This window comes from Canis lupus, chromosome 14 (assembly GCF_048164855.1).
Source record: "Canis lupus baileyi chromosome 14, mCanLup2.hap1, whole genome shotgun sequence".
NCBI lineage: Eukaryota > Metazoa > Chordata > Mammalia > Carnivora > Canidae > Canis > Canis lupus.
Genome location: NC_132851.1, coordinates 44,383,479 through 44,410,224, shown reverse-complemented (window position 1 = coordinate 44,410,224; position 26,746 = coordinate 44,383,479). Strand labels below are relative to the sequence as shown.

At 39.2% G+C, this 26,746-nt stretch overlaps 1 protein-coding gene across 3 annotated transcripts in view; it reads left to right on the top strand.

Moving 5' to 3' along the window:
- Nucleotides 1-3,920: 3,920 nt before the first annotated feature.
- GABRG1 (gamma-aminobutyric acid type A receptor subunit gamma1) overlaps nt 3,921-26,746 on the top strand; it is an 81,196-nt gene continuing 58,370 nt past the window's right edge. The window contains exons 1-3 of one of the 3 annotated variants that reach the window (XM_072774924.1): nt 4,004-4,141; nt 16,629-16,696; nt 17,968-18,116. In XM_072774924.1, the coding sequence (XP_072631025.1) occupies nt 16,665-16,696; nt 17,968-18,116 (181 nt within the window). In that variant the 5' untranslated portion in view covers nt 4,004-4,141; nt 16,629-16,664. Of the gene's footprint in view, nt 4,142-16,628; nt 16,697-17,967; nt 18,117-26,746 lie in introns of those variants that run through there. The other 2 variants (XM_072774923.1, XM_072774925.1) reach the window with 2 other exon arrangements.

Genomic DNA, 26,746 nt, shown 5'->3' with positions numbered 1-26,746 from the left:
CTCAGGAATCTACATTTTAAAGGGATCTGAAAACTTGTATTCTAAGGTGATACCTGAACAAATTCTGGAAAACAGAAATTTGCTGCACGCAATGAGTTGATAGTCATGGCAGCTAGGTACAAGATGAGTGGATGGTAGTGGCTCAGCCTATCAGAGGAAGGAGGAGGGGAATGGTGACTTCCAGAGCAGTGCAAGGAAATCGTCAGCTGGGATGGGATGTGGTTCCCTAACTGTTCCATCCATATCACAGGGCTTCTCAGCTTCAGGATTAGTGACAGTTTGAACTTTATACTTCTTGGTTGTAGGACAGCCTTCTTTTGAATTTTAGGATGCGTAGCAGCAACTCTGGACTGCACTCTTAGATGCCAATACCTTGCCCCCCACCCCAACAAGTCATGGCAACTGAAAATATCTGTGGATACTGATAATTATCTCATGGGGTCAAATGCCTCCAGTTGGAAACGACTGTCACAGTGGACCACAGAGAGCTTTCTCCAGTCCCTTACATCGATTTCAGGCCTGCTAATGTGGAATCATGCATGACACCTGGTCTGTTTTCTCTTGAGTGTTACTCTGTGAGACACTGTGGTTTGTTTGATGAGTAGAGTATACCCTCTTGGCCTTTTCCAGAACTCACAATATGTGTCCACCGCCCACCCCCCGTCCCAATCTGGTTTATTAAATCAAATCAGACAGACTATCAGGGTCAAGGCCTGGCTGCATGGCTGATATCCAAAATAATTATTCCTTTCTTCGGGTTCCGGAGGGCTCAGATCCCCTTTACTCAGTTTACAGGGAATCATAATTAACTATGACAGCAGAATAGGATCCGTTTTCCAGAAGACATATAATATAAAAAGGAAAAACAGTCAAAGAGAAATAGTGTAATAAGCTTGCTTGAAAGAAAAGAGTGAGCTAAGTTGGAAATATTTCAGCAAAAAAAAATTGTCAAAAATCTAGAGTTTGGAAAATCCAGGAAATTCCCCAGGCTGGAAATGACTCCATTCCTTTATCTTCCATAGGAGTAAAGGGGCAACATGTAATTACTCAAGGGCATATCCTTCACCTTTCCTCTCCATCAGTTTCTCTTAACTCTTCTCCAGCATCTTTCACTTACCTATGAGAACAATAAGGATGAAACCTTGTTAAGCATTTTTGATGGAAGAACGGTCGATTACCACTGCATAACCCTATGTGGTATCATATTCCCATTCCCATATACCGAAGTCTAGCCTAACCGTAGCAGGATGCACGGAGTAAGCAGGCAGATAGTTGCTCTTCACTTCGTACGTGGAGTGAATTAATTCCTCGTTCCTTGGCTAATCAGATCGGCGAGTCAGTGTGGGCACCCAAGGGAATGTTAAAGAGCTTCCCAAAGCACATTCTTAATTAAAGCAGAAAGAGGATGTATCTTGCAAGAAGTTGCTGTGGCCAAGTTCAACAAGGGTGTTGCCTGTGTTCTCTTCTAGGACTTTGATGGATTCTTGCCTCACGTTGAGATCTTTCATCCGTGTTGAGTTGGTGGGAATGTGAACTGGTGCAGCCACCCTGGAAAACTGTGTGTGTGTGGGGGTGGGGTGGGGTGGCGGTCCTCAAAGAGTTCAAAATAGAGCTGCCCTAGACCCAGCAATTGCACTGCTGGGGATTTACCCCAAAGATACAGATGCAGTGAAACGCCGGGACACCTGCACCCCGATGTTCACAGCAGCAATGTTCACAACAGCCAAACTGTGGAAGGGGCCTCGGTGTCCATCGACAGATGATGGATAGAGAAGCTGTGGTCTATGTGTACAATGGAATATTCCTCAGCCATCAGAAAGGACCATCCCCACCCTTTGCTTCCAGGTGGATGGACCTGGAGGGGATTATGCTGAGTGAAGTAAGTCCGTTGGAGAAGGACAAGCATTATATGGTCTCATTCATTCGGGGAATGAATAAAATAGTGAATAGTGAATTTTTATATTCAGGGAATATAAAAAATAGTGAAAGGGAATAAGGGGGAAAGGAGAGAAAACGAGTGGGCAATGTCAGAAAGGGAGACAGAACCTGAGAGACTCCTAACTCTGGGAAACGAACTAGGGGTGGTGGAAGGGGAGGAGGGCTGGGGGTGGGGGTGACTGGGTGGTGGGCACTGGGGGGCACTTGAGGGGATGCGCACTGGGTGTCATGCTATATGTTGGTAAATTGATCTCCAATTAAAAAAAAGCAGAAAGAAGAAAGGTATTCAGATTTATGTTGACATCCACTTTCAGCTCCATTTGTCTGCCTCCTAATCCGTCACCGCGACACCTGGGTCCTGTGAGGCGAGTGCCAGCAGCTCCCCGGGCTCCGCTCGGTGGAAGAGGGTCCTGCCGCCTCCTCGCCGGGGCCAGGGGGAGAAGAGACGCACCGAGGTCAGGACTGTTTGCGGAGGAGGCGGAGGAGGTGATGGAGAAGCCTCAGGGGCCCGGGCAAGCCCGCCCCGTGTCCCCGCCGGGCCCCGCGGGGGGTCCAGAAGGTGCGGCGGCAGCAGTCGGAGGCCCCGGGCCCCTGGCGCCCCCGGGTTCGCGGGGAGACGGGCACCTGGGGCAGCCCCGCCCCCCCATCCGGCTCCGGTCCAGGTGGGTGTGGGGGGGGAGCCCGGAGGCAGCCCAAGCTCCCCAAGTCCAGGTGGCCCTGGGGGAGCAGAGCCTGGGCGACCCCCCCGCCCCCCGGGGCGATCCCCGCTCCCCGCCGCGGTCCGCGCCGCCCGAGGGAGGCTTCTGGTTGCCATGGCAACTGCGGCCGCGGAGCCGCTCAAGTTAGGGGCGGGTGCACGGGGTGGGGGGGGCGGGGGGCGGGGATGCCCGGGGAGGGGGGCGCTGGCTCCCGCGGCCCCGAGGACCCTCGTAACCCCGGAGTCCTGTCTGTGGCCCTGGAAGGCTCCCGAGCATCACCTGGCGCCCGGGGGGGGGGGGGGCTCCCCGGCCGCGCTCACTCTCGCGCCTCCAGTCCGACGGACGGACGCACGGACGGACGCACCGACGGCCTCCCGGGCTCCCTGCGCGCGGACCGCGGACCGCGGAGAGGGAAGGCCGCCGCTCACGCAAATTAGCGGAGCCTTCGGGCGCCCGGGGACCTCGGTCAGGCGCCCTCTGCGCGCCGCGGGCCGGGCCGGGGAGGCGGACCCGGAGTCCGAAGGCGGGGGCCGAGGAGGGGGGGAGGGGAGTGGAGGGGGGAGGAGGAGGAGAGGAGGGAGCCGCTCGCACGCCGCCGCGAGGACGCTGCCGGGGACCCGGGGCTGCTCTGCCTGCGGAGCCGCCGGGCCCCTTCCCCCGCGGGGCGGGGCCGCTACTAGGAGAAGCCCCGCCCCCCTGCGCTCCGGGCCGCCCCGCCCGCACCCCCCGGAGGAGCCCGCCTGCACCCGCCTGCACCCCTCCCGCATCCTCCCGGAGGAGCCCGCCTGCACCCCGCCTGCACCCGCCGGGAGGAGCCCGTCCGCACCCCTCCCGCACGCTCCCAGAGAAGCCCGCACCCCGCCTGCACCCCGCCCAGAGGAGCCCGCACCCCTCCCGCATCCTCCCGGAGGAGTCCACCTGCACCTGGCCCGCACTCCTCCTGCACCCGCCGGGAGGAGCCCGCCTGCACCTGCCCGCACCCCGCCCGCACACTCCCGGGGGAGCCCGCACCCTCCCGGAGGAGCCCACCTGCACCCGCCCGCACCCTCCCGGAGGAGCCCACTTGCACCCGGCTGCACCCCGCCTGCACCCGCCGGGAGGAGCCCGCCTGCACCCGCCCGCACCCTCCCGGAGGAGCCGGTCCGCGCCCCGCCCGCACCCTCCCGGAGAAGTCGCACCCCGCTTGCACCCTCCCGCACCCTCCCGGAGGAGCCCGCCTGCACCCGTCTCCCCCGCCCGCACCCTCCGGGAGGAGCCGCACCCCGCCGCGCCCGCCCGCCCCCGCCGCACCCCGCGGGCTGACTGGCGGGCACCTGGCCGGGGCCCCTCCCGCCGCCGCTGCTCCCGCGGCTGCCCAGGTGCGAGGCGGGTCGGCGGAGAACCCGGCGGACGATGCCCCCGATGGGTCCCTGGAAAGCTCCCCTCTGCTCCCCTTTCCTCCTGGGGAGTCAGAGTAGAGTCGTGAGGCTGCTCTTCTTGCTCCTGACCCTGCATCTGGGCAACTGGTGAGTGGGTTCCTTACAGCTCTGCTTTGCGAGCAGCCCCCTTGCCCCCTTGTTTCTTTTTCTTTGAAAAAACAAAACAAAAAAAAAATCGTTCTAAGTTAAGGCTTCTGCTTTGCTCGGGGCACATCCTCTGATTTCCTGATAGAATGAAGGAGCCTGTGGGCGACAGCAAGCAGGCCCGCTCACTTTGGGATTTGTTTTATTTTGTTTGTCTTGTGTGACTTGACACACTGGAAACCAGTAAAGCTTCAATTCCTGGGTGTGGGGCGGGGGGTGAGGAATGATTTTGCTACTAAATGTAGTGAATAAATGTCATTGATGAACTTTCTGGATAATTCTGCATTTTAAAGAGAAAGTTATTTTAGAAACTTGTTACACAACATGATAGGTATGATGCTTTCCTATAAACTAATATTGCTTTTTCCCCTATCCTTTTTTTTTTTTTTTCATTTGCTATTCTGGAAAAAACCAAAGTTACATATGGAGAAAGATTATAAATATGGCTTAAAAATCAAGTTTGAGAGTGTGCCATATTTCAGTTAGGGATAACCATGTATGTTTTATTGAGCTATCTGAATAATTTTTATTTTAATTGGTTGTCTACGGGGAAGTAAAACATTGTATGGATATGAATGTGTGTGTGTGTGTGTGAGAGAGAGAGAGAGAGAGAGACAGAGAGAGACAGAGAAAGAGAGATAGAGCGACAAAGAGAGAGACATTAGCAACCTTAAGCCTCCAACTCAACAGGAATAAGATTTGGGCTCCTTTGGATGTAATATCTTCCAATAAAACTTTGAAATCATTCTGGCAGAAAAATAAAAAGCCCAGCTATTGCACCTGCATATAGGAGTAGTGGCTGAATGGAGTGAAAATATATTAAGACACAGACACTTTTAAGGTCACGCTATTCGTATCATGTAACTGTGTTTCATATAATGCACACTTAACATTATATTCTTATGTGAGCCTGTTTAGGACTCAAGAGTAAAATGCAATCACTGTGCAGATGGAAACATGACTTTATAACCATTTGCATCATGACTAAAATAAATTATTTTGATGATTAATTTTACTATATGAGAGTGAATGTCTTTGTCCATTACCAGTAGATAAGAACAACTGAAAAAAAAAAAAAAAAAACTATACTTTCTCTCCAAAAACAGAGAATGGATTAAGCTCCACTAAGCAATATCGGACTTGCCAAGAAACGTTTGACACACAGTGCTTTTTTTTTTTTTTTTAATATTGCAGTTTTAGTTTATATACCCTTTCCCCTTAGAAACTTAAATTTGTTCTGCATGGGCACAAACATACTATAGACTAATTATTTCTTAAATGTAAGTTGTGTCATAATGGTTTTATTTCTTGAATATATTGTAAAAGCATAGAAGATATTTTGGGAGACCATGTATCAGTGTTTTCATGCATCTTTATAATATTATAAGTGAATCTGTTCTCATAAGTAAAAACAGATTTACCCAGTGTTTTTCAGAAATAACAACCTGTATGCTCCTTTGCCATTGTAAGTGCAAGTTTCCCTTGGAAACTAATAGGCAAGCTGATTACTGAAATATCCAAAAAAATAATAATAATAATAAATAAATAAAATCTTTGTTTAGTTTTAATGCATATCTTTTGTATTTGAGTATATTTACATTATTATCATAATAGTTGGTTCCAGCACTCTCTTCAAGCTGCTCAGAGTTAAAGAGTTATGTAGTATAGTTGACAGAGATGGGTTCTGGAAGTCTGGAGACGAGATCTGTGTCAAGAGTCCTCAGCTTCTTTGAACAGTTTCTTCATCTAAGGAATGGATGGTAGTAGGAGATCATTTATTTCCACAATTTTCACATTCCATATATTTAATATTTGAACCAAACATAAAACAGCTAAATAGTTGCACTATTGGCTTTTCTTTGCAGTTTTCAAGAGTGAAATTCTAATTGGAATTCCATGTACTTTTTTTTAATCATATATAAGAGTGAGTGAGAGGGAAATGTCATACATTTAAAATAGATAAATAATTCATTTTATTGTAATAGTATAGATAATGTGGATTATTCCGGCCAATCAATAAAATAAGATTAAAAAATAAAGCTGTATGTTGCCATTATAATTAGCTGTCAGGGCCTCCATAATAAGAGTTTATGTCTTCACTTGGAAGTAGCTACAGTTGTGGTGAAGTTTTCACCCTCTTACTATTCAGTCGGAGATAATTGGTATCAACATGTATAAACCTTTTACATTCATATTTCCTTCTCCCTCTCTCTTTCTTTTCAGGGACCTTTCTTTTGAAACTAGTCACAACTGGTTCTGTTTATAAGAATTTAGTTGTCTTCTGCTGGTTTCTAAAATAAATCCTCAAAGTCATCTCTTTGAGAATTTACCGAACTGGAAGTTGTTATTTCTTATATTTAGCCAGAGACAATTTCTGTTTCCTCATTAGTTTCCATCAAATGCATACAGTAGAGACACTATTGATTTTTATATTGCTGAACTATGAAAGCCTATCCTATTGTTGTAACTAAAAGCTGTAGTCATGGTTCCTGTGTTTCGTTCTCTGTGAGGCTCTATGGCATCTTGACAAGTTGGTTAAAATCCCTTAAGCTCGATTTGACTTATTTATAATGTGGAAAAAAATCTAATTATAATCAGATTTTTAAGTAGAGTTGAAAAAGTGCTTGGAGGTATTAGTTGTTCTAAAAAGTAATTTGCGATACGCTTTGACTAAGAAGTTACATTTTGACAGAGCCCAAGGAAAATAACTTGTTTTGTTTTTTTCAAACAATTTCATGAGTCAGTAATCATACAATTTAGCAGTAGGTTGTCCAATTGAAAATATTCAAACACATTTGCTTTATAGAGTATATTATTTCCAAGTAATTTCAGTAATGTATTTTGTGGAGGTGGTAGTAAATGATTTTTCTTTAGGCATTTAGATTTTTGACTTAATTTTCTAATACAATACCGATGCAAACTTGAGGACAAAATTATTGAGTAATGATGTTCCATGATAATAAAATATTCAAAGAAGGGGCTGAGAGACAAAATGCTTTTGAAGCTACCATGCAAATACTGTAATAGATAAATCCCCTGTATACAGTCTTTTAGGCATATCCTCCTTCTATTTTGTTCCATTTTATATTATGAGACATGCTTTTGCCTAAGCAACAAAAGGAAATGTCTGACTTTTCATTCAATCATTAAATAGGCTAATCTAATACTTTATAGTTATATAAAGGTGATTAAATTTTATCTAAGAAAATATTAATGAAGGCAGAGTTCCAAAAGAGAAGAGACAAGGGAGAGTGGGGGGTGGGGAAGCTCTTGAGATAGTATCAAAATATGATAAATAACTGCCACAAGGGAAAGAGGAAAGGTGGGCATAAATTAAATGTACGGGCCTCAGGAGAATAATTCACATATACACATGGTACCAATTGAGAATCCTGGACTTGGCCATTAGAATGTAAATTCTAGCTTTAGCTCCACCATTTCCCACAAGGGTGATTTCAGGAAAATCTTTGAAGCAGAGAGTCCTCATTTGTGAAAATGGAAATGACAGTCTCCTTTCCAGCTTGTTTCAAGACCAAGAGAGAAAATTTGTGCAAAGTACATAGAACTTAAAATTTTAACTGAGAAGATATAACAACAGATATTCGGAGAATTACAGTGATTGTAGTATTATTTATGCCGGAGGAAGTTGTCTCAAGTGCAGTAAAATCCTTGAACCCTTATGCATTATTAAGTTTGTTTTGAATTCCGGAGGGATCATTCATTCTTTTATCCAACAAACACTCCTGAATGCCTGTTCATGTGCTATACAGAGTGCAACACGCTGGGTTTACAGTGGCGAATAGTCTAGACAAGAGTACCTCTACCTGCATGCAGTTTATACTCCATGCTAAGGCCTAGATTTATGGTATTAATTGAATCAAAATATCTTGTAGTCACAATAAGGAAACATACATCTAGAACTCCAAGGATGAACAGAATAGTCTGCTGTTGGAAGAGATCTCAATCAAGGCAGGAGAATTAGAGAGCTGTGAGATTTCCCATCAGCAATAACCAGAAGACCATGGGGGAAATGTCTCCAAAATTCTAACGACAAACATTCAGCCTAGAATGTTATACTTAGCCAAATCACCAATCAAGTATGAAGAGAGAATAATGGTTAGATATTGTTCTTCTCCCCATTTTGCAGATGGGAACACTGGGGCACAGCCATTTTTAGGAACTCGCTAAACATCTTGCTGGTAAGTGCTGGATCCAAGACTGAAGCCCACGTGTTCTAGGCTCGGAGCCTGCCTTCTTAACCACCACACTTCTCAGATTACAAATGCAATATAAGTCAAAGCAATGAACATGACTATGGATGAATGGGGAAAAAAGAAAAAGAGGGATGGAAGCAATGAGAAAAAGAAAGGACAGACAATGCAACTGATAGAAGCACAGCAGGTATAAAAATCTCCTGGGTACCTATCACATAATCTGGAATATTCTGTGCAGTGCTAGATTAATTATTTTAGGAAAAACTTAAAAAAAGTAGAGCCCTTGATCTGGAAAAAAACCACCATAGGATAAAGAGTTAAAAGCAAGAATCTGGAATTGAAATACCTTTTTTTTTTTTTTTTTTTTTGGAGGACTCAGATAGCAACTTATTTTTAAGGATGCTATATAAAATCATGGCTGAATGTATTACGCGTAGGTATAGCAGGCAAATCATAACTGAGTAGTGAAAGCTGCGTGAAGGGAGATTATTTTTCCACACAAAAGGCCTCTAACAAAATAATGGATGCCTTATCACTAGACTTCAAGCAGAAGCTTGTTAGAGTTCTTGTACTCTGTGGGAGGCAGATGAAATTTATGTCTTTTTCTATTTTTAAATATCGCAGAATCTAATTCTATCTGCCCTGAAATAGTTTAACCAACTGAAGCCTCATGTTTCAGGAAATAGTCTTAGCTATTAATTCACTCAGTAAACATTTATTGAACATTAGCATTCATTCAACAAATATTTACTCGGTGCCTACTGTGTGTTAAGCAGAAGTTCTAGCAACTGGAGATGCAGTGTTCAGATGGAATCTTTGCCCTAATAGTGCTGCTATCCTGTATGTAGGGCATATATGTAACAGAATATAGGCTAGATGCCCAGAGGCCAGAGTCCCTGTCCTCCATGACCCCGAACTCTAATAGTTTATGTTGACGATAAAATGCTATATTTGTTATTCAGAACTCTAGATGACCTATGTGGACATCAAGGAAGCTGGCATCAGTTGCAACTCAACATTCTCAGCTGTCGTGGGTATAAGTTTGGGTCAGTATTAGTGAAGAAGAGAGAGGGAGAGATAACATTACTAGTCGGTGGCCCATGGTAGGGTGTCAGAGTTTAGTAGGCCTGTTGAAATTGAAAAATGGATTCCCGTGCCTTCTGGGAGATCCTTTCCTTTGGTCATCTAACGTGGGGCATTAAAATAGAAACATCCTGTTATAACCTGTATCATTCAGTTGAAGAGTGGACTTCTGAACTGCAGGAATCCTTTTCTCCTGGACACAATGTACTTGGAGATTTAAAATCTCTCCTTATTTTTAGACAGATGCATGGAGAACAAATGCATTTGAGTTACCCAGGAGTGAAGATTGTTGCTAGGCATGAAGGACAGAGAAGTAAAGTTGCCCCCCACCCTCCACCCTAACCTGCAGCAACACGGGCATATCAGAAAGTCTGTGCTTAGAATATAGTTAGCTTAATAAAAATAGTTTACTGTTGGTGTGATCGGGGTATGATTTGGCTTTCCAAGTAGTTTCAAGACTGCTAGAATCAAGGGTTCTGGACAAGTTAATATTTGAGTAGATCTCTAGGACTTACTGTGGTCCCATAATTTGTCAATTGCTTAAATACAGGGACACCTCTCACCTCTCAGTCACCCTAGATATATATAATTATCACAATAATCTTCCAACACATGAGAAATGTGTGTTTTGAGTAAAGATCATCTTTTTTCACAAAATCCCCATATTGACTAGAACAAAGTAACCATATTGGCTAGATTAAATTTAAGTGTTACTCAGACCTGTATGTTCTGTAAACTAATTTGTGGCTCCATGCAGGTGGTTTATGAGTTTATGTTTGTGTCTGTCATTTCCTTAGTAACAGTTCTTTCTGAAAAATGTGTAAGCTGTCACACCTGGAATGACTAGAAAGCTAGTCTTGCTGTTTTTGTTCTATGCATTGGTAGTCTCCTTTTTAAGTGAATGGGTCTGAGGGGATCCTTATGTCAATGGAAATATTTTAATCTCTCATTTTGTGATCCCATGACTTAGGAAAAAAAAGATATTATTTTCTGCATTCAGAAGAACTAATTGTCATTTCTTTTTTCCATTCAATTGTAGGATCTTTTAATATGTTTTCTTATTTAATAAGCCTCCACTTTGTCAAATTCTTAGCAGACTTAATAGAACTTATCTGATGCATCAGAGCATCAAAGTCTTAGAGAATGTGAACGTCATGAAGAATTATATTGTTTCTGAAGGACTGATTTATATTGTCAAGATCTATATATAAAAATTGGAACAATAGGGAATTTGGTATTTATTTTAATATATTTTCAACTCAATGGTTATTTTTTAATAGACGATGAAAAGTATGGTTTTTTTCCCTCCTCTAAAAAATGTTTTCTTTTTATTCTGGCAGGAAAAATTTCATCTAACAGTTCTCTCCATAATTTGGTATCAACTCCCATATTGATTCTTCTATTTAGTTATGATGAATTTAACCTCTTACATCTGAACTATGGGATTCTGATTAAAATTTCATTAAATTTATAAGCTAATTTGGGGATAATATGTTAACAATGTTGTTTTATAGCCAAAATGCTTACTTTGCCTTTACTTTTTTTGTGTTTTTATATTATTCAGTATTTTTTTTTGTTTTTTCACATAAGACTTATACCTTCCCTATTACATTTCTTCTTAATAATTTTATGAGTCATACCGTTGTGAAAAAATATTCTATTCATTTTTATTTATGAGAGGCTAGTGCAGGTATCAGAAAGCTACTTTGTTTTTTTGTTTTGTTTTGTTTGTGGTTTTGTTTTTTTGTTTTTTTTTTAATTAATTTTACATTAGGCTAGCTACAATAATAAATTTTCCTATTAAGGCCAATAGCTCTAGTTTTTAGTTGTTTATTTTCTTGATTCACCGTAATTCTATATGCAAATAACAAGATGACTTCCAATATAGCTCTAATATTCTTTCCATTTGTTCACCAAATATTTTTATTGGACACCTACTAGGTGTTAGGCATTGAGCTATGTGCCAACAATACCATATTAAAAACCTTAACTTTTGCTTTCAAGGAGTTTAGAGAGGTCGTAAATAAATAAGGTAGTTAATTAAGATGCAGTGTGATCGATTTTAAGGGAGAGTTAAGCCCTGGACATTTTGGAAACACATAGTAGAACACACTTACTTAGTATTCCAGGCTAAGCTCCTTTCTCTTTCCTTGTATTTCCTAAGTATTCTTCTCTGTGTGTTAAGTGATAGAGCCCATATTCCATTGTGCTAAAAAAATAAATAATCATAGAATTGAGTGGGCTATCATTTCACTTCTCTAAAATGCTGAAAGTTCAGATCTATAACCCTGTCATGCTTTTATTTCTTTTCCTTCCCTACTAACTTTTGCGAATAATAAAGATGACTCAGAGCTACAATTGTAGAAAGGAGCTCTGCACAAGAGAATTTAGCAGCTAGAATATAAAGGAAGATAGGAAAGCAGGAGAATTTGCTTTTTTATCTTTTTCTTTTTCTCTTGATTTCAGATCTAAAATCAATAGCTGTATCGACTCTTTAAAAGCTAGCTCCTGTAGGTTTTGGCGTTAGGACATCTTCTACTCAAACATTAGAATGGGTATGTTTCTTTCCTAGAACACGTCACTCGACTTATGCTCTAGAAACATATCTGATGTTTATAAGGAAACACTAATCTGTCATGAGCAGCAGATCACAGATGAGGCCTGGCTTTGGAGTTGCATCTCCATCATCGAAACAGATTAATGGAAGAGTTTTCCCCAAGTGTCAGAACCAGGACATTTGCAGTCACCTTTATATGAACTATATACATGGTGACTATATAATTTATCATCCAAATTAGGCCATTTTGTGAGTGAAAGAGGATGCTATTATTATTCTAGGCCAACGGGTGTAAACCGAAGCCATCCTGGACAAACCCTGATGAATATTTAGCCTTTTTATGAAAGACAGTTTATATTAATTGACTGACTTGCTATAGCCCTATATTATTTTTCTCCAGCTACAAAAATGAATTCTCTTTATAATTGTATGGTATAACATACCTGCTTTACCTAGCCCGTCTTAGTTATTATTAATTCAAAACTTTTGCTCATTTTATTAAGAACAGAAATTACACTCATCCAAGTACTTTTTCACATACAATCACTTATTATATAAAGAGATTTATTTGTATAATATATCAAAATAGCCTAGATAAAAAGAGACAAACCAATGCTGATGTAGGTGACTCAAAAATTTTCTTTAGTAAATAATTAGCTCTGTCAATTAAAAAATGTGAGCAACAGAGCCATGGAGAAGCAGATGCTGAGATGAGATTAGACATGTAGGAGATTTTTGAGAGAAATGCCTGCGTGAGATAAATGGGAAGAAGTAGAAGTAGGCTGGGAGGGGCCTCAGATAATAATAGAGGTCTGACACTTGTGAAAGTCGGTGGGAGGGTCTGGGGGGAGAAGTTTGCGTCAGAAAAATCTCAGACTGTAGTACTAACAATATTTTTAATAAAGTTTTGACCGGGTCAGTGAGAGCTGCCCTTTAGAGGAGCCCCTAATCCTGCAAGAATGGGTCTGTACCAGGATTGCCACTGTGTTCAGTCATTGCTGAAAGTTGCCCACGTGAAAGTGTGGATCTGGTGCAGATGCAGGTCTGGTCCGGGGGTGGGGGGTGGGGGGATTCTGGCAGCTGGGGTCAGTCAACTACGTTCTTCCCAGGGAAGAACTGAGTAGCAAATTTTCAGGGCTGCCACTGGTGTTTTCTTGGCAGAGCACAAAGTTCTGCTTCTCTCTACAATTGGCTCTGTTTAATGATTTAATTTTATGATTAGAAATTTATTTCAAAACACTATCTGATTTATAGGAAAAGCCGGTTCATTTTTAGGTAGGCATTAATGACAAATTAACTCCTTTTCAATGTATTTAAAATTACAAAATTCTACAGAAAGACTGTAGCAGACTGCTAATAAACAAACAAAATTTAATTTTCTACAGCTCCACGAAGGTTGCATACTTATTGTACTCATAATGCCACCTTCCCATGAAATCTTCAGCCATTTTGATACATAAGTCTTGATAAAAACAAATTGTTATATGTTATTTTTCATATAACATTAAAATATGATGATAATTTTCTATTTTTAATAGACTATTCACAAAATCAATCCAATGGCTACATCCGTTAACATCATAGGGTTATATGATTAATTACTCATACTCTTAGTGTTTAAGATTTGTGCTGTCATAGATAATAGTATGATAAACATCTTTGGGTATGATGGTTTTCTATACCATTTGTTTAAGTAGTTTTCTCCTTTATTAGAAAACAAAGAGAGGGGCACCTGGGCGGCTTAGTTGGTGAAGCGTCTGCCTTCAGCTCAGGTCATGATCCCAGGACCTGGGATCAAGTCCCACATCAGGCTCCCTGCCCAGCGGGGAGTCTGCTTCTCCCTCTTCTTCTGTCTCTTCCCCAGCTTGTACGTTCTGTCGTTCTCTTTCTCTCTCTCAAATAAATAAAGAAATCTTTAGAAAAAAAAGAAAAAGAAAAATAGATAATCTAGATTAGGAATACAACTTTGTATTTTCAGACGGTAGTACCTGATATTTCCTCTATAAAAAATTAGAACATTGGACATGGAAGTTTAGCACACGTTAGAAAGTCTTTTTTTATCAGAGAATGTGTGTGTGATTCCCTGAAATGATTATTCTAGCTTTTTGGAATTCAAGGATGGAGCCTAGCATCCTATCCATGCACAGTCCAAAGGTACTAATTGCCTACCATAACTGTTGCCACATTCTTATGAATTAGAAAACTCACAACCCAACCACCCTGGATTTTTTAATAAAGATAAAATGAGATGATACAATGGAAACTTTTTCAAAAATTTTAAAAAAAGAGAGACAGAAAACAATCTTCAAATTAAGTTAATCTTCCTGGTTCTATTATTTAATAGGGTGCATCCTAGAAATTCTATAAATCTATTTTTTTCTCATCTGTAAAGCAGGAATATTAATATTTATTTCACAGGATTACTCTGGATCAAATGACATAAAATGTGGAAAGAACCTAGCACAGAATTCCTGAAACATGGTGAGAACTTAATGGTGCACTATAGGCACTCAGTGGTTGATAATAACAATAAAAACATTAATTTTTAAAATAACAGCTACTAAAAGTTTATATTCAGGGGTCTAAATATATTTCCATTAATTATAAAACTATACTTATTCAACTTCTTTCAAAGAAGTGCTGAGCCGGAGTCAAGAAAGTCTCTGTTCCCTGAGAAAATCATACTTCTTTCCCCCAAAATGAATGGTCCCTCAATGTATATAAACAGCACAAAAATCATTCAGCCTCTGAAGGATATGGAGACATCAGATAAACTATGTGAACTATTTTTAAAATTGTGACAAGTACCTTTTAATCACCAAAATAATAACCACTAAGATCTTAATATAATTAATGAATATTCTGAAAGTAATTTAGAAAGCTTGGAGGGAAGATGTAGAAAAATTAATTATAATGAAATTTCCTTTCTATTATTGCCAAAAATGAGGACAGTTAGGTTTGTGGTGGCGCTGAGATTCTCACGTTACCTCTGAGCTAGCTGGGAAAAGGGGGACTATACATCACTATCAGCATGTGCTTTTGGATTATCAGGATGTTGCTACTGTTAAAAAAAATAGGAAATAAAAAAGCTTTTTATTTTTTTTTCTGGAAACTTCCATTTGACTATAATCATGTTTCAAAGAAAGATCAACTGCTTATATGTGCAGTGGCCTGCCTCTAACCACCAGATGTTTCGTTCTATAAAACTGGAATATAAAGCTAAATGGACGCTCTAAAATCTGGGTTGTTGCGTATGGGTTAGCAATTCTAATTAGATAAGCTAACTTTCCTGGAGGACACACCAGCAGGGATTCTTAATACTTTAGTATTTTTGGCACCTTAGTTTATGAATGAATGGGTGTGTATGTGTATATTTTATTGAGAGGAAATAAGAAATTATCTTAAAGAAATCATATGACCATACTTCAGTACTTCAGTAGTATATACTTTTTGAAGTTAAACATAGCAACATGATTAATACAAATAAGCTCTTCATTAAAGACCTGTTAACTAAATGTACCATAGGGGTTCACATGAGAATTTAAGTTGTATACTGTGTAGTGAGCTACCCCCAAATCTCAATGACTTACAAGACCAAATGTTTCTTTCTCTGTCAGGCTACATGTCCATTATAGGCCAGTTTGGCCCTGTCCGTGTGGTCTTCACTCTGAGAGTGAAGTAATGGTGTAGCCCCTGGGTTTGGCTGGTCTTTGGGCAGAAGGACAAGAGAGATACGGTGAACTGTGCACTGACATGAGATCTTCTTCTTGGTGGTGATGCATGTCACATCTGCTCCATTAGCCAAAGCGAATCACAGGAATCACACAGGGCCACATCCGAGTTCTGTAGAACAGGGACCCATCATGCTCCTGCAAGGAAGGAGCATTTCGGGTCATGTGACCAAATTAGGCATCAATGGAGTGAAAAGTATAATTCTGACAAGAAGGAGAGAAGAAATATTGAGAATAAAAGCCCAGACCATTATCTGTTGATAATAACTACCAATAGAATTGCTACTGAGAAGAAATAAGGTAGAAGGTATTTTAAAGGTGATGTTTTAATTTATAGTGCTAATTTGTACTCATTAAGGATAAAGAGGGTGGATGTTGACTAAGCTATGGTAATAATTTTGCTATATATATGTATATATCTCAAATCATTCTGTTGTACACCTTACATTTATGCTATAATATGTCAATTATATCTCAAACTGGAAAATTTTTTACAGATTGATTCATTTATTTGAGAGAGAGAGAAAGAGAGAGCACATGACTGCATGCAAGTGGAGGGAGGGGCAGAGGGAGAGGAAGAAAGTCCATAAGCAGACTCCCCCGCTGAGCCGGGAGCGTGATGCAGGGCTTTATCTCAGAGATCATGAGCTGAGCCAAAATCAAGAGTCGGCTGCTTAACTGACTGAGACACCCAGGAGCCCCTGAAAAAAAGTATTTTAAAAGGGATAAAAGGGTGAGGGCTGTAGTAGCTAAGATGTTTTAGGCCCAGAGCAAAAGAGATCTAAATGGATAGTGTAGAAAAATCAACTAAAGATACTGAATTACATTTGCATATTTACTGCTAGAGGGAAGCCTGTCTCTGAAACATATGGAAATAACTGATGTACTTTTGGATTTGCCTGATTTCACCAACGTAAGTGTTTTAGTTTTTGGACCCTTTTTCACTGGAGGACTGAGTAGAGTAACACCCGGATGTTAGTCTAGGATGTTCACACTCATTTGCCGATGGCCTTCTTTAAGAGTAACAAGGAGAAGTTTGTTACTTTTGATGAACTGTAGGTGAACATCTATTTTGCTGCATTTTCTACCACAGTGCAGAGTTAAGCTGAATCCATATACTTGCTAAACCCGGGGGTATAACGAGAAGCATTAAGTGGAGAGTTAGGACTTGATTTTCAGTTTTGCTAATAAGTGAGTTTGTGCATTGGCTAATTCCCTACCGTCTCCAAGTTTTCTCATTTGCAAAATAGAGGTGATGGTGTAACTTGATTTTTAAAGTCTCACTTCTATTCATAAAACTTGATAGTCATGCCCCTCTCTGTATATGTGGCAGGTGAGCAACCCATTCATTTTTTATTTTTTTTTAATTTAAATTCAATTTGCCACCATATAGTATAGCCCCCAGTGCTCATCCCATCACGCGCCCTCCTCAGTGTCCATCACCCAGTTACCCCATCCCCCTTCACCTCCACTTCTGCAACCCTTTGTTTGTTTTCCAGAGTCAGTAGGCTCTCATGGTTTGTCTCCATCTCTAATTTTCCCCATTCCGTTCCCCTCCTTTCCCTTATAATCCCTTTCACTATTTCTTATATTCCACATATGAGTTGAGCAACCCATTCATGATTTGATGACAAGACAATCTCTGACAAAGTTCTTGGAATATGATGCCTGGGTTCTTCTGAATTGGAAGGAAGAAGCGTAGATGTGTTCAATACTTGTTCCTTTATTCTTCTTGTCTACACATGCATTTTTAAATATCTCACTAGTTCTTACAACTTTTCCTGTATTTATTTACCTTTAAATTTTGTATTTTTGGGTGTGGTGGTTTAGAGTCACCCCATACAGTTGTGCAGATTGTGTACTGCACACATCTCGACCTCCATTCACCTTTTTGGTGCCTAATTTCAATACCCTTTAAGGACAACTGTGGTGGCCAAGGTTCAATTTATTACTTCAGTATTATGTGTTACATTTGCTGTACTGCATTCCTAATTTTTGAGTATTATTATATCAAGATGATTCATGTGAGGAAAGCATGAGCCTTACTGAATGTAAAATGTCATTAATGCTTTTTCCCCTCTTACTACTTCCCAACAAAATGATAAGAATTACAATAAACTTCAACTGTGTTTTTCAATACAGAATTTGGTTGAACTTTCTATCAATTTTTTTTTAATTATTTAGTGTTGATAAAGTGGATGACGAAGATGATGAGGATTTAACAGTGAACAAAACTTGGGTCTTGGCACCAAAGATTCATGAAGGAGATATAACACAAATTCTCAACTCTTTGCTTCAAGGCTATGACAACAAACTTCGCCCAGATATAGGAGGTAAGTTTGAGTTATCTGTTTGGGGTTTCAGTGACTATGAAAATCGTATTTACTAATGTCATTTTAATCATATAGCTCATATTCCTTGAGTGTCTGATGTATGTCAGAGACAGCTAGTTTTGATGATTATTAGTTAAATTGGCCCTTGTTGTTAAATTGGCACTGGTCATAGTCTGATGTGGGAGGAAAGGCATATCATATAAATACTTTATATATATTTTGATGTAATTATTTTATAGCTGTTAAAATAAAAGAGAATATTTGAAAGCTAAGTAGGGTTCTAATTTTGTGCCAGTGCAGCACTGTTTTAAGTAATTATAAGCCGGTTATAGTAGAGGTAATTCTACTTGTTTTTCTTGGTCCTTTGTATTTATGTATGTTTTATAATAATTAACTTCTAAGTCACCCCTCATGACTTATTAAAAACAAACAAAAATTATAACCAGTCAACATTATTTTTTTTCCAGTCAACATTTTCACTGAGATTGCTTGCTTTAAGTCTATGGTCAATATGGGGAAATTGAAATCATTGCCATATTGAATTTTTGCTATACTAAATTCATGAACATTATGTATTTCTCTATTTATATATATTTTTATTGTTTTCTGTGAAGAAAAGTTGAATATATTTTGCTCAATTTAATTTTATATATTTGGAATTTTTGTTGCCAATGTAAATGGACTTTTAAAAATTTATTTTCTAATTTTATATTAGCAGTATACAGAAGGAATAGTTACTTTGCATATTTATTTTGCCTACAGAAGCCTTGTGAAATTTATCAATTTGGCTTTGTCAATTTTCTCGGTTGAAAATTTTCTTCTTTTTAATTTTTTTGAAGATTTTTTTATTTATTTGAGAGAGACAGAGAGAAAGAGCGAGTGCACAAGGGGAGGGGCACAGGAAGGGAGAGAGAGAGAATCCACAAGCAGCCTACCACTGAGCATGGGAGCCAGGGCAAGGTGGGGGTGGTGGGATTCAATCCCAGTATCCTGAGATCATGACCTGAGTGGAAACCAAGAGTTGGCCAGCCACTAACTAACTGAGCTTGCCCACAGGGCCCCCTAAATTTTCTTAAATTTAATTGTTTTACATTTGGTTTATTATGTTAATCTGATTTCCTCATATGCAATTTGGTGTTTTCTAAGACTGTTTTAATTATTTAATTTTAAGGTAAAACTTAGACTTCATAAAATAGTATCCATACGTGGAATTTCCATAAACCCTTTAACCTTAATGTTAACATTTTATATAACCATAGAAGACCTTACCTAAATCAAGAAAATAATAGTGATAGAATGCTAGTAATAAATCTACAAACCTTATTCAAATCATGGCCGGTGCCTCACTAATGTCTTTCCATCTGTTTGAGAACTCCAACCAAGATCATACATTGCATTTTGTTCGCATGTCTCCTTATTTTCCTCCAATCCGACGTCATTTCTATTTTTCTGTTTGTTCTATCAACTTGACAACTTTAAAGAATACCAGGCAGTAGAATGTCTGTCTGTCTGGTATTTTCATTATTCCACTGGGTTCACACATTTTTGCGAAGGATAACACAGTAGGGATGTTGTGGCCTTTCCGTGCGTTTTATCAGGAGGAACATGATGTTAGTATATCTCTTTGCTGGTGCTGTTAATTTTAATCACTTGGTTTAGTGTGGTTTCTTTTAGCTTTCTCCACTGTAAAGTTATTATTTTTCCCCTCCTGGATTAATACACGTGTTGTGAGGAGATACTGTCACGGCGACAAACTATGCAAACATTTCTTAGCACATGTTTGTTTGTTAAGCTAGCACCCAGCATTCTTCTCTGTAGCAGCATTCCTGTGCTGTTTGCCAAAGGGTGACTCTTTTGACACATATTAATTGTAATCCTGCTCTAAGGAAGAGCAATAACTTATCCTCCATTTATTTATCTATTCATTTATTCTCAGTGCAGACTTACACATATGTTTATTTTGTAGCTTATAACCCATTACTATCATTATTTATTTTGTTGTTCAAAATAAATTTGGCACTGGGGCTTCCTACATTTTGGCTTCTGGGTCCTTCCCTACGTCCCCATCATTTTCTGATCACATCCTTACTAAAAAGTAAGATATTCCAGACTCTTCTTGATCTGAAGCAATAAAATTCACCATTTCTCCAAGGTATTTAGACTTCAAGATCGGGGCACTGGATATATTCATTAATATTGGGTGTTATTGCTTCTTAACCATTTCAGTGAGCATAGGTAGAAAACATACGTTATATAAACACACAGGCATCCATAGTTTAATATCCCTTTTTAAATGTATCATAAACCATGAGTTCATACTGATAGTTCTGCTTCCGAACTAAACACAATGTAGTTTGTTCCGTTTCCTCCTTCCTTATTTGTCTTGTCTTTTTTCTAACAGTCAGGTACCTGGCTCTGATTCACCCATAGCATGTTTTTTTTTTATTTTTTTAAAAATTGCTGCAAATACAAAATGTAGTTCTAAAACTTTAATATCATTTGTCTATGAAAACAAATTAACTAGAATAAAATACCGAAGTACAGTTATCTTCATCTTTAGCCTTACAGAATATAATTCAAATAATATTCAACAAAGTTACTTAGGTTCTTATCTTCCTATTCTCTTCAATGGCTATTTTATTTATTTTAATACTGTTTGCCTCAAGTATTACTGATTATATTCCACTTTGAGTGGAATCATCCATGTCTGCTTTTAGTACTTGCATTGTTTTATTTGTTTATATTTGATTCCTTAGACCACTTGGAGTTATAGTATGTTATAGTAGTTTAGTATAGTATAGTATAGTATAGTATAGTTATAGGAGTTATAGTATGAAGTATGAATCTCATTTTTCTCTTTACCAAATGGCTTTTCTGTTAGCTCATCATCGTTTCTGAAAGAAATCAATCTTTGCTTCTGTTATTTGAGACACCCACTTTCTCATATATTACATTTTCTTGTGAACTTTGGTTATTTCTGATCTTTCTGTTCCATTCTGTCATCTGTTTTTTATTTATTTGTCACCACACTATAGTAATAGTAGGGATTCAATAAATAGTACATTGAGGCTGAAACATTTTGTGTTAATGTCTTATAAGGTGAGTTCCACCTCATATTTTCATTTTGTTTTGTTTTTCCTTTCAGTTTTTCTGGCTACTTTTGCTGTTTCTTTCTTTTTCTTTTGTTTTGTTTTGTTTTTGTTTTGTATTTTGAGAGGGAGAGAGGGGATCAGAGGGGTAGACAGAGGGGTAGACAGAGGGAGAGAGAGAATCTTATTATGTATTTATTTATTTTTTTTGGAGAGAGAGATTCTTAAGCAGGTTTCCCACCCCGGGCTGAGCTCCAGGCAGAGCTCCATCTCAAGACCCTGAGATCATGACCTGAGCCAAAATTCAAGAGCTGGATGCTTAACCAACTGAGCCATCCAGGTGCCCTATTTTTGCATTTTAAAACACAATATATGGGCTTTATTATCAATAAATTTAGCCCGGTAAAAAAAAACCTGCAAAACTTGTTTGTGTGTTTATTGGGATTATGTTAAATTTGTAAATTAACTTTGGGAGAACTAACATCTTCATAACACTGTGTCATCTAATATGGGAACATCGGCTGTCTTTCCTATTCTTTATATTTATTATTATTTTTATTTTTTAAAGATTTTATGTTATTTATTCATGAGGGACACACAGAGAGAGAGGCAGGCACACAGGCAGGGAGAGAAGCAGGCTCCCTGCAGGGAGCCCCATGTGGGACTCGATCCCAGGACTCCAGGATGACACCCTGGGCCAAAGGCAGGTGCTCAACCACTGAGCCACCTAGGCATCCCTCTTCATATTTATTTTATAGTTTTCAGAAATATTTTAAAGATTTCCTTGTACAGATTTTTCGTATTTTTAAAATCGAGTCCTAAATATTTAATTTTTTCCCAGTTGTAAAGGGTATTTTTTCAACTATAATGTCCTCAACTGGTTATTGGGTTTGTGTGTCAATGTTAATGATTTATAAATGCTTATATTATATCCTCCTACCCTCCTGCTGCCTTTCTGACTTTTTTTTATGGGTCAAGCATTATCTGACTTTTCAATATATACTATCCTATCATATATACAAACCTAATTTTTTCTTTACCAATTCACATGCAACTAATTGATATCTCTTATCTAATAGCATTCACTAATATCTCTAGTGTAATAGTGAGCAATAGTAGAAATTGTAACTTTGCCTTTTTCTAGATCTTGTTAGAAATGACTAATATTTTGGCATATAAAGATTCACGTTAAGAAATTATCCCTCGGGGGAAAAAAAGAAATTATCCCTCAATTTTCTTGATTATATTGTTGAATCAGGAATTGGAATTGATATTTGTCAAAGGCTTTTTTAGCATTTCTGGAATTATGAATTTTTTCCTCTGTAGATCTATTAATATGGTGTATAATATTAATTGAAACCATTTGCACCCTGAAATGAAGCCCCCTTGGCCATGGTATAGTATATACTTTGTGAGATGTTGGATTCTGTTTGCTAGTATACTATTTAGTATTTTGCATTGGTATTCATGAATGATATTCATGTTTCACCTTATAGTTGAGACGTGTCTTCATCTTTTTTAGATATCCTTTTTATATTTGTTTCATGATAGGGAGCTTTCCTTTATTCTCAAAGGTCTAGCAATTTATTTATTTATTTATTTATTTATTTATTTATTTATTTATTTATTTAATTTTTATTTATTTATGATAGTCAGAGAGAGAGAGAGGCAGAGACACAGGCAGAGGGAGAAGCAGGCTCCATGCACCGGGAGCCTGACGTGGGATTCGATCCCGGGTCTCCAGGATCGCGCCCTGGGCCAAAGGCAGGCGCTAAACCGCTGCGCCACCCAGGGATCCCAGGTCTAGCAATTTATAGAGCTTTAGTGACAACTGGCTTTTGGAGATTTGATTGAATTCCATTGTAAAACCATGCTTGTCTCCCGTTTTGGGAATAATCACCTTGTTTTCCTATGGAAATTGGTCTTTTCATACTTTATACTCTGTCAGGATCAATTTTGGTGTTCTGTGTTTCTTTAAGAAAAAAATGTCCTTTTATCTTTGTTTTCAAGTTTATTTGCAAAAAAGTTTTCAAAGTAGTCTCTTAGGATTTAAAAAAATGTCTCCCGTTTCAAACTTTACTTCTGCTTTTGTAATTTCTTACTTTATATTTTATATAATTACCCCTCTTTTTTGGACAAGAAAATTGAAATAGCGTTTTCCTCTAATTTGCTAATGTCCGCCAAAGCCCAGGATCCATGAGTTCTACAGTTTTTGTATTAATTTCCTCAAAATTTCTACCTTGTCTTTATTACAGCCTTCTTTGTATTTAATTTCATTTTACTTTTTCTTGTATTTCTAGTTTTTGAGCTGGGAATTTAATGATTTCTTTTCACTCTAAGTTTTTGGCCTGTTACTGGCCATGTTTCCTTGCTTCTTTTGTAGATTTTGCCTTATAAAAGTAGCTGCTTTGTTATTTGGTTTATAAGTATTTTGTGTAATATCTTCATAATGACTTGTGGCTTTAAACATTAAAAAAGAGACCTTATTTGTCACATTTAGCCCCCTGGGGGGCTCAGTGGTTGAGCGTCTGCCTTTGGTTCAGGTCATGACCCCAGGGTCCCAGGATCGAGTCCCACATTGGGCTCTTCCTACAGGGCGCCTGCTCCTCCCTCTGCCTGTGTCTCTGCCCTTCTCTGTGTGTCTCTCATGAATAAATAAATACAATCTCTTTTTTTTTTTTCCCAGCGGAATTCTACCAAACATTTATTTTTTTTTATTTTTTTTTATTGGTGTTCAATTTACTAACATACAGAATAACACCCAGTGCCCGTCACCCATTCACTCCCACCCCCCGCCCTCCTCCCCTTCTACCACCCCTAGTTCGTTTCCCAGAGTTAGCAGTCTTTACGTTCTGTCTCCCTTTCTGATATTTCCCACACATTTCTTCTCCCTTCCCTTATATTCCCTTTCACTATTATTTATATTCCCCAAATGAATGAGAACATATAATGTTTGTCCTTCTCCGACTGACTTACTTCACTCAGCATAATACCCTCCAGTTCCATCCACGTTGAAGCAAATGGTGGGTATTTGTCATTTCTAATAGCCGAGTAATATTCCATTGTATACATAAACCACATCTTCTTTATCCATTCATCTTTCGTTGGACACCAAGGCTCCTTCCACAGTTTGGCTATCGTGGCCATTGCTGCTAGAAACATCGGGGTGCAGGTGTCCCGGCGTTTCATTGCATCTGTATCTTTGGGGTAAATCCCCAACAGTGCAATTGCTGGGTCGTAGGGCAGGTCTATTTTTAACTGTTTGAGGAACCTCCACACAGTTTTCCAGAGTGGCTGCACCAGTTCACATTCCCACCAACAGTGTAAGAGGGTTCCCTTTTCTCCGCATCCTCTCCAACATTTGTTGTTTCCTGCCTTGTTAATTTTCCCCATTCTCACTGGTGTGAGGTGGTATCTCATTGTAGTTTTGATTTGTATTTCCCTGATGGCAAGTGATGCAGAGCATTTTCTCATATGCATGTTGGCCATGTCTATGTCTTCCTCTGTGAGATTTCTGTTCATGTCTTTTGCCCATTTCATGATTGGATTGTTTGTTTCTTTGGTGTTGAGTTTAATAAGTTCTTTATAGATCTTGGAAACTAGCCCTTTATCTGATATGTCATTTGCAAATATCTTCTCCCATTCTGTAGGTTGTCTTTGAGTTTTGTTGACTGTATCCTTTGCTGTGCAAAAGCTTCTTATCTTGATGAAGTCCCAATAGTTCATTTTTGCTTTTGTTTCTTTTGCCTTCGTGGATGTATCTTGCAAGAAGTTACTATGGCCGAGTTCAAAAAGGGTGTTGCCTGTGTTCTTCTCTAGGATTTTGATGGAATCTTGTCTCACATTTAGATCTTTCATCCATTTTGAGTTTATCTTTGTGTATGGTGAAAGAGAGTGGTCTAGTTTCATTCTTCTGCATGTGGATGTCCAATTTTCCCAGCACCATTTATTGAAGAGACTGTCTTTCTTCCAATGGATAGTCTTTCCTCCTTTATCGAATATTAGTTGCCCATAAAGTTCAGGGTCCACTTCTGGATTCTCTATTCTGTTCCACTGATCTATGTGTCTGTTTTTGTGCCAGTACCACACTGTCTTGATGACCACAGCTTTGTAGTACAACCTGAAATCTGGCATTGTGATGCCCCCAGATATGGTTTTCTTTTTTAAAATTCCCCTGGCTATTTGGGGTCTTTTCTGATTCCACACAAATCTTAAAATAATTTGTTCTAACTCTCTGAAGAAAGTCCATGGTATTTTGATAGGGATTGCATTAAACGTGTATATTGCCCTGGGTAACATTGACATTTTCACAATATTAATTCTGCCAATCCATGAGCATGGAATATTTTTCCATCTCTTTGTGTCTTCCTCAATTTCTTTCAGAAGTGTTCTATAGTTTTGAGGGTATAGATCCTTTACATCTTTGGTTAGGTTTATTCCTAGGTATCTTATGCTTTTGGGTGCAATTGTAAATGGGATTGACTCCTTAATTTCTCTTTCTTCAGTCTCATTGTTAGTGTATAGAAATGCCACTGACTTCTGGGCATTGATTTTGTATCCTGCCACGCTACCGAATTGCTGTATGAGTTCTAGCAATCTTGGGGTGGAGACTTTTGGGTTTTCTATGTAGAGTATCATGTCATCGGCGAAGAGGGAGAGTTTGACTTCTTCTTTGCCAATTTGAATGCCTTTAATGTCTTTTTGTTGTCTGATTGCTGAGGCTAGGACTTCCAGCACTATGTTGAATAGCAGTGGTGAGAGTGGACATCCCTGTCTTGTTCCTGATCTTAGGGGAAAGGCTCCCAGTGCTTCCCCATTGAGAATGATAATAAATACAATCTCAAAAAAAAAGTAAAGCTTTCTGGCTTAAACTATGCTTCACCGAAAGTATGATTTCCTGTTGCTTCTATTATTTACATTTGTCTGGTATCTTTTTGCCTTCCCCATTAATTTTTGCCTTTGTGAATTACTTCATTTTAGCTGGCCTCCTGTATGCAGCATATCATTAGGTCTTGCTTTGTGAGCTAAAATGAAAAGATCTTTTTCTTTTAATAGCAAATTAATTCCGCTTCATTTGTGAGTATGACTGATGGGTTTGTTCTCAACACTTCCGTAATATTTTAGTTATATTTGCCATGTTTCTGTGTGAGATGTGGATTATTTGCACTTTAATTGATAATACTTTTGGTTTAGTATTTTGGAAATTTTATGTTTTTGTTCTGGTTCGCCTTTGTATTTTTAACTTCCCTCATAGCATTAGTCCCTGTTTTTTTTTTTTTTTTTTTTTTTTTTAGAAACCTTTTGCTCTTGATTATCAGCTGTCACTGGTATCCTTGAAATCTCACCTACTATGCATAGAACAGTGAGCTTTTTCTATTTTCCTCTCCTTTGCTCTATGATTTTTAGTCCACCTATTTTTTGCTTTGCAAGAATTATAAGTTTTAAATTGGTTTCAGTCTCTTGTTTCAATCGTTAGTGTTTAATCTGTCTTGACACATGGTAAAATACTTACCATCAGTATTTTTTCTGAAGTTTTACCAG